General features: G+C 38.2%; 1 protein-coding gene across 1 annotated transcript in view; it reads right to left on the bottom strand.

Moving 5' to 3' along the window:
• Positions 1–11,695, bottom strand: part of ZNF608 (zinc finger protein 608) — a 116,814-nt gene extending 105,119 nt beyond the window's left edge. The window contains 2 exon segments of the mRNA XM_070742847.1: positions 7,106–8,120; positions 11,423–11,695. Of these exon segments, the coding sequence (XP_070598948.1) occupies positions 7,106–7,960 (855 nt within the window). The 5' untranslated portion in view covers positions 7,961–8,120; positions 11,423–11,695.
• Positions 11,696–15,097: the final 3,402 nt, after the last annotated feature.

Here is a 15,097-nt window from a genome sequence, read left to right as displayed (position 1 = left end):
GAGATCAATTCACCTTATTTCTTAAATTCAAGGAGAAAGCATCAGAAAAAGGCTTAGCAATTGCTTACAGTGAGAAATGTTAGAAAGTATAGTGTGAAACCGAAGTTGAGGTCACAATCCACCTCTGCTTAGCTTTCAGGAGTTTCCAATGTCACTTTCTCAAGGGTTTTTGATGTGATCTCCACAGCTATGGAACCAACTGATCAGGAGAATCCCAGGGAAGGAGTCAAGAAAGACAGAGAAGAGATAGGCACATACTAGGTAAAAGTAGAAATCCTTTAAATTTTGAGTATGGCCATTACAACAGCTATATTATAGTAATCTATATAATATATTAATTAAAATACATTAATTAATTAAAAATTAAATGCATCATTAGATAGAATATGACCGCTTCCTATAAAAATACTGCATATTAAAAAATAGCATAAGAATCTTGGAGGGGGATGGAACATTCTCATTGAGGTCATCAATGAAAGATGCACATTATTTCTCTATGTAGATTGTAGAGTATATAACACTGGTTTAGCATAACAGTTGCTACAAGAAACCAGTCAACAAATATTCAGAATCTTTAATGTGTATTTCAATTAATGCTAATAAGAATTATTGTTTTGTCATATATAAAGATAGATGGCTAAACTGAGTTTTAAGTAGAGCATTGTGAATAGCATTTCTTTCTCTAGGGGCCGAAGGAAAAGTAGGAGATTCCAGTTGACGAGGATGTCAAACTCAGGGGTGTTAAGCTTGATTTTACTGAGGGTCACATCATAATTGTGTTTGACCTCGGGAGTGGGGATATAGCCTGCTTGAGATCACTTGTGTTGGAGGCGCCTATGGTGGCTTGAGCGTTCTGCCAGAAAAAATGGGCTCTCAAGCTCCATTTCTGGCTGTGCTGGCCCTCCTGCAATCCTCTGGCAGCAAAAGCGGAGCCCAGGAAGGCCACATGGCCCTGCTGAGCTCAGTTTTCGCTGATAGGCACCAGGGATCACAATCCTTCACTGTTTCCATGGTAGGCCCATAGGCCCAATCTAAGCACCTGCCTTGAGTCTGACACCCCTGGTTTATGTTGCATATGGTTATCATTAATATATCCTTAAAATTTTCCATTTCCATGAAATTCAAGTTGTTTGCACATTTCAATAAACGTTATAAATATATACTGTATTCTTTCTGCTGCTGGTATTAGTACTGGGGGCCATAACATTAATCCCAATTTTTTTAAAACTAGATTATAAATTTAGATTTCTCAAATAATTTAATGATGCAATATATCAGTGCCATATGGGCAATTAAATTCCCAAGAGACATTGTAGAAGTTTTTATGGTAGCCAAAAAAACAGGAGTCTGGTAATACTTTTTCAGACTACAGTATAGCAAATCATAACTTCATGCTGATGATGTAGAAGTGGTAATGCTGATATAAGTTAAATGTGAACTAGATCCTTACTATCATATCAATTAGAAATGGTAATGTATTTCAAATTCATTATTTGTTAAGACTTTCTGAAATAGCTGAAGCCTTTGATGTAAGTTAAGCAATCTCTCATTCAAACCTGTTGGTGTAGTTTCAGCAGCAGAACAGTTACCTTGAGACCTTGAATGTCCTGGGTTAAAATGTCCCAGCATTATTTTATCTTCATTTTGAACATTGATGTCAAACTTGTGGGAATTTGTTATTTTGCGCAAAATTTGATCTGTTTGTTCAAGACAAAAAACATTCTACTTTTTTTTTTACAAATAGTAGAATATATCAGATTAAAGGAAGAACATATAAACTCTGATCTTATGTATAAAGTCTTTGGGTCTGTGATGTATTGTTGGAATAAATGTGAGGCAAGTTGACACTTGATTTGTTACCAGTGATGTTCCATAGTGTCTGTTGAGGTGGGTGATTGACAATATTGAAACATGGAATCTATATCCAGTGCAAATAATGGACTGAGAATAGAAAATGCAGTGTCATTGTACAACATGGGTTATAGCTTATTAGTAATATGTTTCAGTGGCTTGAGCTAAGTTGTAGATGACAACCAACAGTGACGTATTGCTTTGTTTTCCTGGCCTCTTAATAGATTCCCCATGGGAATTGATCCCAACAAGGTTCATTCATTACACTGGTGTTTTGTTTTGTTTTTCATTTTAAGGCCAATGATACTATAGTAAATAGAACAGAATCTCTGCGACTAAATGCTAAAGCTTTTTTCTTCCTCTGAAAAAGATCACATTTTTTATAACTGAGATGGGGACAAGTAGTTTTAAAGTTTAAGTAATTGTTGATAAAGTAGCTTTCCAATTATCACAACCCTGCCAGGAAAAACAGGAATGCATTGTTTGTTAATGATCACAACCAGGGGTCCATGCTTAACTCTTTTGTCAGAACTACAGCAGATCCTCCCTGCAGCTTCACCATTAACATGCCTGTTTCCTGTCAACCTACTCAGAGATAATGTCATTTATCTCAAGGGGACACAAGACCAGTCATTAGCTTCAATAACAGACTTCAAACAAAGGCGGGATAATGTTTTATCCAAGGTGCATGATGAACAGTCAAGAATCTTACTGTTTAGGAATTAAGAAATTTAGAGCTTCCATTAAAAAAACCAATTGTTTTCACATAATATATCAATAATTTTACTTAACATTTTTAAACAGTTCATTTTCTGGAAATGTAAGTGGAGAGTTTTTATCACATATGATTTGATAAATGGTATTAACTCACTAAATTTATCCTTTGGGAGATTTCCCTCTATCTTCCAAGTTCCTTTTTTCTTTTTTGCCTCTGGGAAAAAATGATGGAATAATTCAACCACTTGCTAAGTAATGAGTCTTTTGAAAAACTGACCCTCATTGTGGTTGCCTGCTGGAGTCGATTATGTGTATTCTCAATTATTCAGTGTCAAACTAAACTTTCATTAAGAATATGGGTGGCTATAACATAAATAATCTCTGGGTTTTTTAATTTTAGCAATTTATGATTATTCTATAAAGTTAAACATTTGAAATTTAAAAACAAAGGTCAGTCAATCAGTTTATTCATCTCTGTTTTACTCTGGAAACTAGAAGTAGCATAGCATACATTCCACTTTGCTTGGAATTTTGTTATTGAACACCTCTGTGGTTAGATGATATTTATGCTTGGCAGCTTTAACATTCTTTTCAATTATTGAACCATGAAATGCTGCTTTACAAAAATAGTATTTATACAGCTATCATTAAAAAGGGCTTAAAGAAAAACTTAAAATAAAGAGAAAAAAATTAATCTCAAAATAGCTTTACATTTTTTTTTCAACTGGGTATTTGTAAAATTTTCTGCTATCTTATGTCAAATCAATTTGTTTTCCCCATTTGTTCCCACTGAGGAAATCTCTTTAAATGTTCTGCTGTATAAATATTTCTCACCATTCTCTACTGTTTCAGTGTTACTTTAACCTTACTGAGGAATTCAATACAGAATGGACTTTGTCTGAGGGGGTCAGCAGGTTCACAAACAAAGCTTTTCTTAGCCTAAAGACAGAATCTCTTCACCTCCATTCACCCCACCCCCCTAAAATGTGGTCACACTACTAGACAACCCTATATAGAACATTAAGAACTCTGAACTGAGCTCATTGTAAAGCACCCAGTAGTTATCAGTGTTTTCGACAGCTAAATCTCTTATGTAGCTTTCAAAACTGTTTGCTGTCAAATCACAATGGACTTTGTTCTTAGCTACAACCCGTGACCTTTCTGCCCCCTTCTCTCACTCAACAATGAATAAATGAGTCTCAAATCCTAGCATTCATGAGCGTATTTAAATACAAACAACATATACTTCCATAACCTCATGAAGTCAAAACATTTTCAAAATGTTCACAAGCCTTCAACATTAAAGGAAACATGAAAAAGCACAGGATGTGTACTACAACTAGTTACAAGTTTCACACTACAATAAAGGTACATGAACACAGAGAAGCAGCCTAATTACAACAGAGAATTGCTCTGAATGCTGATAAAACAGTGAACAGCCCATCCTCTACTTCTTAAGAACAGCCAATTAACAACACACATCCTACTTAAATGCATTAAGTTATATTATACACATTACATAGCATTACATAGGAAGTTATATAAAATTATCATTTAAAATGTTCAATGAACACGCAGAAGACCAGTAGGCAAAATATCAAAAGCCTCCAGAGAGCAAAATCTTAGTTGATTAAATTTTTCTGTAACTTGATAGCTGCAATTTGGCAACACTGAAATGAAACAGGTTTTAACATTCCAGCCCCTCCTGTCACATCCTGGCAACCAAATCTTTTCCTTTGTTTTACTCACTGAAACATGTAATTGGTATGCTAAATACCAAAAGGGTTGGACAAGCACATAATCTCTGACATTTTGCAAACTTAAAAGAAATAGTTAGCGAATGCCAAAAGAGTCCACTGAACATATTTTCACATGGCTTCACAGCCAAACAGAAGAAACCTAAAATTGGCAATTCAGCAAGATATATACAAAAAATAAATAGGAATCACACCATTAAGGAAGCAGCAGTCTTTTTGTTACTGCTGCTTAAAAAAAGCTCCATTCCAAGAAACAAACCTCAGAATTTAAATGTTCAGATATTGCTTAATTTAAAAAAATAAACAAGTTAAAAGACATTCAGATTTAAGTGTATAAACTGATTCAGTCACCCACTGTTGCCAGACCCATGCTGAAGCCAAGAAAGATTTTATTTGGGCTCTTCACCAATTTGTCTCTCAATAAAGGCCAATTTAATTTTCAGGGTGTTTTTTTCCCCCCTCAAACAAGGCTGTCCTTGAATGTTTGTTTGTTTTTAAAACCTGCTTGAAAAACAGCCATATTCTTAATTTTACATTCATACGACTTGATTAAAAGGAATTCCCCTCAATAGTAAAGGAAGAAAAAAAACCTCAGGATGTTTAAGACAGTAAGCCAACATCCTCCTTCTAGAGACAATGGGCAGCTCTGCAGGGCTCTAACAAGTGAAGCCATTAAAGTCAATATAAGGCAGCAGCAGTGGGTGTTACTAGTAATTCAAGCTCTACCAATTCTATACAGACAAGAACCGAAATGAGAAGTGTTCTTTTGGCAAACAGCTACTCCAGACTGGTTTGTTCCTAGTTTACACATTACCTCATTTACATTACACTGGCTGAAATGTACTTGCTGCTTGTGTATGAATTCATTCCTCATATAATTTCCTGTGCCACTAGTATGAAAAGGAACACAAAAACTGGAGAAAACCACACCACTCTCTAATCTCTTGTTGCCATGACAGCAGCCTTTGAGATACTGAAATGTTCAGATTGCCAGCTAAACAAAATTGTTGAATGTGAACATTTGGCTGAAAGATTAAAAGGCTAAGGGGGTTACAAAAGGGCAGCACCTCCCACATTCCAGGCATCCACTGAATCCAATCAAATGGCTCTGACTCTTTAACCACAACTATTGTGAAGACTGGATTAGGGCAATTTATCTAGATAGTTAAAGCAGATTAGAGAACTACAATTTGAAGACTATTGGCAACAAAAGCAAATGCCTACTGTACTAAGTTAATTTAAAAAAAAACAAGCATGGGATTTTAAGGATAGTTTTCAGACCAAGGAGAAACACTGCACTAACCCAGAAGACAAACCAAATTTAGGATGTAAACTGAGCTAGATTTTTTTTTCAATTGGCTGAAAGAAGCAGCAGGGGACAGGGGGAGGAGGAAGAGAGAGTGTAACACAGACCATTTCAAAGCTCTAGTCTGCAGGCTTATAACTAGAATTAAATGCTACATGTTAAACAAGGTTTATGTGCTCTAAATTAATTACATCGGCTATCATTTTTTAAACCACACATTTTTTTTTTGCAGCAAACAATTTACTGATGAAGAGTTAACAAGAGCCTAATATTTACTAAAGTATATTATTTAAATTCACCAAACGTCTTTTTTAAATAGCATGTCTTCACAGTTCTTTTAAGCTGCAGTGTATTAAATAAGCCAGCTTCAAAACTTTCTCACTTTTGAACATTAGGCTGGGAACTGTAAAGAGGAATAATGTCAAGGCAATTGTATACAATCACGATGCAAAGCGATTTGCTCTGCACCGGAGTAGGGAGGGGTTGCCTTTTGTTTAAACAACCTGTGGAATTAATTTGAGTCTTAATTATAACGCAACAATAGCTCCCTGGATGACAAAGGAACCTTGTGTCTTCTGGATACAGAACAATTGGTGCTTACCCCCAAACCCTGCCCCAGTGAGCAGCCAAGAGAAATCAGTAGCTTCCACTTCCCCTCACAATGCAAGGCCATTTATTCTTTTAACAGAGCACATTCTTCAGACTTTAGTGAAGAGGAAGAAAAACACACACATTTTTCAGCTATTCAACAAACAGGCAGTGCACATCCAGGAACTCTCTGAGAATGTAGATAAGGAGAAAAGAGACTTCTGGACAGAGGACAAAGTGTTCATCTATATTTGGAGATAAAGGTTGTACACACAGATTTCAGGGCAGTGTGGGCTTCCCTTCCCCCACTGGGACTCGCACCAAACAGCTTCTAAGCACACGGCATGCCTGCTGACAAAGCATGCCTTATGGCAGTTTCTGAATTATGTAGAACGTCTTGGCTTTTGTACAAGAGGCAATAACTCTCTTAACAACCCCTCCCCCCCACGCCAAGATATTATCTCTAAGTCAAGGAGCTAAAGGAATCGAGAACCTGTTTAATCGCTCTTCCTTGTAAATCAAAGGATGGTGCAAGTTATTCAGATACCTGGAGAGACAGAAACACCTCCTCCTTCCCTACCCCCACCCCTCCAACAGACACCACCAGGATTTCAATTGTAGGATGCACACAAAAGGCTTCATTCCAAATAGCAATGATAACAACCTCCCAACTTGCAAGATAAAACACAATGAAGGCAAAACCCATCCAAGTGACAATTTAGATATCTTTTCCTAAAAGCCAAACACACTCCAGTCAGATAACATATAACCCCAGGCCATGGGTAGGCAATTGAGAAAATTAATCATAAAGAAACACTGGACAATATACAAACAGAAGCAGAGTTGTTCGAAGTTTATCAAAGGATGAATGGTGAATTACTCCTACCTTTTCTGTTTTCAGCTTTTTTATCCTCCTGTGGCTTTCCTCTTCTTCCTCTTCTTTCTTTACCAAAATAGAGTTCCCCATTAACCCTGAATCTGGAGCACTTTTGTTCGCATCCCCAGCTGTGGAGGAGGTACAATTGAAAGGGATGTTGCTCCCAGCACAACCTCCCTTGGCCCCAAAACTGTACAAGTGCCCAGGAGCAGTTTGGCTAGAGTTATTCGAGGGTCCTTGCTGTAGATCAAGTTGCCGATCTTTCCTGGATTTCCCTCCATCTTTATCCCGTTTGGAGCCTCTGCTGGCTTGTGTTTTACCTGTTTTTTCCTCCTTATTTTTCCCACAAGAGGCAAGAGTGTTGTTATTGATGCTGGTGGTACTATTATTGCCATTTGGGCTGCTGTTCATACTTTGACCCAGTGCTGAATTCATGCCACCTGCCTCGCTTGGGCGCCCTTGGACTTCCTGCCTCTTGCCAGCACTGCTGATTTCAGGAATTCCATACAAGGCAGCAGAAGGCAGAGATTTACTAGCATCCTTCGAAGTTTTACTCCTTTTCACTTTTGATTTGCTAGTTTCTTTGTGTGAGGAATTCCCCTGAGAAGCAGGGGGCTGAACAGAAGAAAATTTTAGGCCATCAGCTAAGGCTGAGGTAGGATTAACTCCATTAGAAGCAAGACTCCCACAATCCTTGGAATTGGTAGAATTATTCATCTCAAACTTTTGTCTGTCTTTCTCCAAATCTGCATCCAAATCAATTATTAAATTCCCAACCCCGATTTCCCAGTCATCACCACTGTCATAGGTATCAACTGCGTTTGGATCCACACCTTTGCCAGAAGTGGAAGTGTTCAATGACATCCTGAAGATGAGAACTCTTGAGTAAAAATCAGACGAACTTTCCTTTGAAGATGAGGGGACATTCGTTTATCTCCGTGGGACTTTTTAAAGTGTAACTCTTCTTGCTTTCCTCCCCCAGGTATATTTGGGTATATACCCTGAAGTCCAGGTCCACCTTTTCCTGTGAGGAAGGGGAAAAGTCGAATATTTCTTGGCTGGGTCTTATCAGAATACAGTCAAACTGATATTAGAGGCACACAAGACACTCCACATATTTTAATTTTTGAGATGTCTGTAAAACCGAAGCCTTTGATAATAAGCCTCTTTTCTATCCTTGCATCCCATCATCCATGATAATATCTTAAATTGCCATGTGCCCAAAAAACAAACCAACCAAAAACAAACAAACCCCAAGCCCAAAATGATCATGCTCTTAAATTGCAACATTTAATTCCACAGCATTAAAAAATATCAAATGTTATTCTGTATTATTAAAGCACAATGAGGAAACTTCTCTCTAAAACCCATTTTCCCTGTTACTGGGGGGAGGGGGAATCATCAGCCCCTTCAAGTTCTGTATCTGTTCCCTAGACTGAATTAGCTTGTTTCTGTAAGGAAAAATCTCTAAGAGCAACAAAACAACAATAAAAGTACATTCATTCTAAGATTTTAATCTGAGGGGAAGGGAATGCACCATTTCTATTTGAAATGCATTTAAGATAACACATCTCAAAGTGGTTGTGCTGTCCACTTAGGTCACCTACTGCTCAGACTGTTAAATATAGTATTACTGACTGTACAGGAAACTGATTAAGACATACACTTTAAACGCTCTACACCAAGGTGGCCTCTAACCGCAAGAGAGAATGTGCTTGACACAGCTTAACTAAAATTATATTAAAAGGAATATTTCTCTCTTAATATCCATGTCCAAATATTTAGATAGATATATATACGTACATTGCTTACCTTTAATTCTTTATCATTTTTTAAAAATTAAGCCAGAGAAATCAAAATTCTGTTCTTGCTGGTCTCAGCAAGAACTCAATATCCCACTTCATTTTACTTAAAGAGCAAGTAATCAAGAAGTAAAAACCAACTAACATTTCGGGCAGAGTAATCATCAAGAAACATATTTCCTTCCTTTTTGGCACACGAAAGAGGTTCTTTCCTCCCACCTTTTTTTTTTTTGCAAAAAAAAAAATATGGTTTTCCTTCTTAAGTATTTTGTTCCTCACAACTTCACAGGCTGAAAGATAGTATTTCACATTCAAAACACCAGAAGCCACAAGCACCCAACAAAAATATATCTTTTTTTTCCTTCCTTCCTTGTACAAGCACCGAGATGTGATTGTAATAAAGAAATCAAAATTGCAAAATGTTTTCCGCAAGTTCACATCCAGTCTTCAGTTCCAGCTTCTGTAGCCATCCTGATCAGTAAGTAATGATTCCATGAAACAAACCTACAGGCGTCCCGGTTGTTACAAGGCAGAATGTGCTAACATCGAGGAAAATTAGTGAAGGGGGGGGGGAGAGAAAGGACTGAAAATCTGGGCTGGATTCCGCCTGTTAGTTGGGAAGTGGGGTTGTTTTTTCCCCTCCCGTGCTCACAGATCTGACTTCTTGAACTAACTTGGGGGGGGGGGTGGAAGGGAGAAGAGGGAGGGAATAAAATCAGGGTCTGTTGAACCAGTTATCAAAACATCTGATGGAGTGTTTCAAAAAAAAAAAAAGAGCGAGAGAAATCTGAAAATGAAGCAAATATTCCTAAACAGAGGAAATGCTTGAAAGTTTTTGAGGGAATACGTCTTTTTTTTCTCAATTAAATACCAGTTCCTGGAGAGGTAGTTTTAAAGCGAACAGATCATAGACTGAACCATTCGGTAATTAAGAATCCGACGAGATAAAATGTGTGTCATTATTTTTAGAACAAGAGATTTTGTTTGGTCCTCCCTTCTTACTCTCGGGGAAAAAAAACAACACGTTTCAGCTGGTTCAATCTTTCAGATTTCCTTCTTCCCTCTCTTCGCCTTTCGGAGCTTGCTTGGCTTTAGTATTTTTAATTAGCTGGTGCTTGGAAGATTCTTTAAAAAAAACACACACACACCCTGTAATGAATTGTTGATAGATTGGAAACTGCAGAGATCGGTTCGCTGGAAATGTATCAGGGAAGAAAAACAGAGGAGGGAGGCAGGGAGGGAGGGGGATGGGCGGGTTAGTAGCAACCAACCACCTAAAAGCAGCGATTTTGTTACAGTTCAAGCTTTTCACATCACGTGAGGATCAAGGGCTCAATTGGTTGTCGTGAGAACAAAAAAAAATGGGTGACAACCGTATCAAGAAAATACTGATCTGGTCTTTAAAAGGGGGGGGGGGATCTATTTCCTCTCTTCCTTCATCCTCTCTCTTCCTCCCCCACCCCCACCCCACTGAGTCTGGCGCAGCTACAAACGATGCATCTGAAACATTGCTCCCGAGATAAGAGGTGAAATGAGCACCCCGGGTTTGCAAACCGTCTGCTGAGGACGATCGCCGCCCCTCCCCCCTCCCGTTTCTCTTCCTCGCCCTCTCCTCAAAATTCGGTGCCGTCAGGAATTCGCCATGAGGATGTGTGGGCTTCGTGGCGGCGGGTTTTTAAACGCCTCAGTTTTTTTCCTCTCCAAGCACAACGAAGCATTCCGTGGCATTCCAATTTAGTATTTTTTTTCTTGATTGGGCGGAGGAGGGAGAACCGGAGCAGCTTTTTTAAAAAACGGGGGTAGGAAAAAAAAATTACTGTATCTCACTTATCATATATATTCTCTTTCTTTCATATATCCTCTCCTCTAAGTTCACTTTTACCCTTATATATATTACTACATGTCTATTTTTCTTCCTATGTATTTGTGTATTGGACAAATGAATAAATAAATAAAATAAAAATAAATTCACTGCCCCCACATACAACACACGGGCGGCATCCTCCTCCTCCTCCTGCCCCACTTGTAACAGCGGGTTGTTTATTTGCATGTGACAGAAGAGGACTGTCTCCCCCTTCCAAAGGTTCTGAAATTAAGATTTTCTTGGATGGTTTCTGGGTTGCTCTTGAAGCGAGGGACAAGGTGATAAACGCAGGCTGATCTTTTTTTTTTAAGTCTCGGGTTTGGTTTTGTCTTTTTATTTCCCCCACTTGGTCACTTAACCCCCCCCCAAAGGTAATACGCTTTTAGCGCGCTCCCTCCCCCTGCTGTTCCCCTCAAGTGCACTTTCAGGATGATTTGTGTGAGAAATTGCAATGCTTTTTTTTTACCCTTCTCCTACGTACCCTTTTGGTGTATATTTCGAGTTTGAAACCCGCCTGCACCAAGCTTTCTTTGCAACGCACGCATTTCTTCACGCTAGCTCCCCTTTTCATATGGTGAAAGACAGATAAAAAAAGAGAGAGATAAGATAGCTCTAATATCCCCTCTAAGTGCTATCGATACACCACGCAGTCGTACTTACTGTATCGAATCGAGTTGACCTTTTTTCCTTCTACAAGTGCAATGAGTGTGTTTTGTTGCAGCCGATTGTTTAGTTTTGTTTTATTTTTGGAAGAAAAAAAAATAATGTCCTCGACAGATTAAAGGGGGGATTTTTGAAGAAAACAGCAGCGGATTTCGTGAATGATTAAAGCCTTTTCTAAATTGAGATTTAAAAAAAACCTTGAAAATACGAAGCCTTTCATTCTCTCACACTAGCTCGCTCTCTTACACACACTGCATAAATCAAGCTGCCTTTACTGCACTACTGAACAGCAGAAATCAGAACTGGAGAGAAGCGAGAGTGTGAAGCAAGCCTACACTCCTGTACCTGAAAAAGGGACTTTTCTTTGTTCCCAATGCCCTTTCCCTTCTGCCCAATCAGAGGCCAGCTTTTATGAAACCGAGCCCTCTCATTGGACGGTGGCTCCTCTGAGCTGCCGGAGGGTGTGAGAAATGCGCGCACACCCACACACAGACACAGTCTTGTATTTTGCAATCTTCAGCCTATGGGAGCCCTCCATTAGGCAGTCCTCTTGCTACAGCAAGATACAAATATGTTTCCTATTTCAATTACGGCATTAGCCTATACGTTTTATTTAAATGGAAGGATCAGGTAAGGAGGGGGGCGGGGGGTAAGACTGCACCATATATGCCGGAGACGGAGTATGGGAGACTCCCTCGGTTATACCATTTCAGCGTCTAAGATTTGCGTCTGCAATGCAAAGCCACAATTAATGGCTTCCTTGTGTGTGCCTTTCCAATTGAAAAAAACATCTTACCGTTTCTCCGAGTGCTTTTATTTTTTTAAATTGTTGCCCCCCATTGAATATTTGTACCATTTGACTCTGTTCATGGGTCTTTCTTCATACTCATTTCCAGAGCAGAAAGGGAGGAGGGGGTGAGACAGAGATATTTCCCCAAAGGAAAACCAGCCCTTTTCTCCTTCCCCCATCCTCCCTGCTTTGCAGGGGTAATTCAGTCGACATGCTAGGCGATCGCCTTTTCTCACCCGTCTCCCTTCGTTTTTCCACACTTTATTTTCTTTATTTTTTTTTACAATATGACTTAAGTAGGGCATTTCGATTTTTATTATGGAGAGGAGTAACCCTTTTGTTTCCAGCCTGCTGATTTACTGCTTGCAAGCGGTGAACTGGAATAGCAAGAAACCACTTACCAACCGCGGGAACACATGAGTGAGAATGCAATTATTTTCTGGCCGCCCTTCCCCCCCAGTTAACCTCTTTGCAGTGAAGTAGTTCATCAAGAATTATATTTTGTTGGAGATGGACAAAATGTACCCAAGTAGCTGTGGTGGAGTCTGGTGTCAGAAAATTGCAAACTCTGCATTGGCTGGACCTAACCCGGGAGCCCTTCCCCCACTCTTTCTGCACAGAGTCTGTTATTTTGTTCCAGGCAGCCTATTTTACATACTTAAGCTGAACCTGAAATAATCAAAAAACGTTCAGTTGTTGGAAGATAGTACTCTCAGAGGTCATGCCCAATAAACCATTAAGCAATGCTGGCTGGGGAATTCTGGGAGTTGAAGTCCAAATATCTTCAAGTTGCCAAGGTTGGGAAACACTGCACATGGACATACTGTTTTATAGCTCCTTTAAAACCTTTTGGTTTTGCTGTTATCTTTCAGCAGTGGGAATCAAGAACGTGGGTTTTTTTAAAAAAATACACTGCTCAAAAAAATAAAGGGAACGCTTAAAAAACAATATAACCTCAAGTAAATCAAACTTCTGTGAAATCAAACTCCACTTAGGAAGCAATACTGATTGACAGTCAATTTCACATGCCCTTGTGCAAATGGAACAATTGTGCAAATGAAATATTCAATGATCTAGGATGTGTTATTTGAGTGTTCCCTTTATTTTTTTTGAGCAGTATACTTGAACAGATAGAGCAATTTCTTTTCCAAATGTCCACATATAAAATTTGAAGCATGGGATTTCAAATTGTAACAGCTTGTAACCAATTGTGTGGCTTGATATTTTGATACCTAAAAGCTGTTTTGCACTCAGTTCAATATTTGGTGCTAAATCTCTGGATGAATAAATAGGATAAGCCTTCTTAAAACAATATACTGTATTTGCCTTGCAGGAATTGCATTTAATGAAATCTAGGGTTGAGCCACTTTGTGTGCTTACCACTGGTGTTGAGGTCAAAAAGACTTACAACCATAGCCAATGTACACAATGCCCAGTTATTCTTCCTTACATCTTACATATTTGCCAGTTGCCCTAAAATTCTTCTGCAAAAAGATTCCATAATTGAGTTTCTTTGTTAATGAGTTAACAATGGCTGGAACAGTTCTGCACTGCCACTAAAATTTGATACAGTTGTGAATTCAGCCAACAAATGTATGGAAGGAAGGGTATTGGTTACAAACACACCCATAATCAAATAGTCGCATATGTCTCTTAAATTATTAGGTGATTTTGTTGGTTTTAGTTTAATTTATAACCCAGTCATGTAGTTTATATGTTCTTTTTAATATTAGCCGCCCTTAGTCTTGTGGGATTGGGCAGCATATAAATCAAATAAATTAAATTAAATTATGATATTTATGGCTCAGAATTCTTTTTGATCCATTGGGGCTTATTCAACAGAAAACAGAATCATTAGTGCAATGTGTGAGTTGTCCTATAGTTTGATGACAGTAATGCAAGACTATATAGAATTAAAGTCTGCTTTATTCAGTTATGCACTTTGCAATTATTATGATGTAGTCCATTTGAAGCACAGAGTAATCATGAATTAAGCCTAACCCAAGACAACAATTCATTGTTAAATTGTAAAAAAAGCTCACAATTTCTAATGCATATCTTAAAATTATAACTCTGATATTGCCTGCTAAAAGTAAGAACTGGCATCTGTAAATTCACTTATAAAATTTGAACCCTCCAGCAAGACAAACTGTTTGAGAAATCTTGAGCTCTGATAATTTTTTGTTCTGTAAAATAATCTGGTCTTGGAAAGAGCAAACTAAATCATTGTTTCCCTCCACCATGTGCACAATCCAAATTCTATTTGGTATAAAATATATTTTTGCATAGCAGATTCTTGAAGCTGAGAAAAAGTTGTATAACCTTCTTATTCAGCAAATTACAAAAAAGTTATGGAAATTAGTGCCAAAACCTGTCTCTGTTACTTGGAGAAAGGATTAAGTGATTGAGTGACACTTTATATGGGATATACTGTAATAAAGGGAATTTAGGAGAAGTACAGTAGTTGTTAATGCTGAGGCTAATGCTATTTCAAGGAAGAGCTGAGATAGCCAGTTCTATACCTATTGAAATTCAGTAGTGTATTAAGCATCTCAGTTCATAAATACTGCAAATTCAGCCATCTTCCTCCCTCCCTCCCACCTCTCTAAATAGATAACAGTAAATAGATGAATGACTTGAACTTCATTATAGGATCTTAGGTCAACAGTAAACTGGGAGGAAAAGAAGTAAATTTTAAAGTGGTTGAATTGAGGAATATTCAACAGTTTGAGATACACTCCTTGATGCATTTTAAATAACTACAGTCTTGCTAAAAATGGAAGGTTTCTTGGAAGTGAGGAGTCTGGAAAATAGGTCTGTTTATAGCAGTGTAGTTGCAATGTAAATATAGCTTTGTTCCAATTGTTAGGTTGTATCCCACA

Source organism: Erythrolamprus reginae, chromosome 2 (genome assembly GCF_031021105.1).
Source record: "Erythrolamprus reginae isolate rEryReg1 chromosome 2, rEryReg1.hap1, whole genome shotgun sequence".
NCBI lineage: Eukaryota > Metazoa > Chordata > Lepidosauria > Squamata > Dipsadidae > Erythrolamprus > Erythrolamprus reginae.
This window is presented reverse-complemented; position numbering and strand designations above follow the sequence as displayed.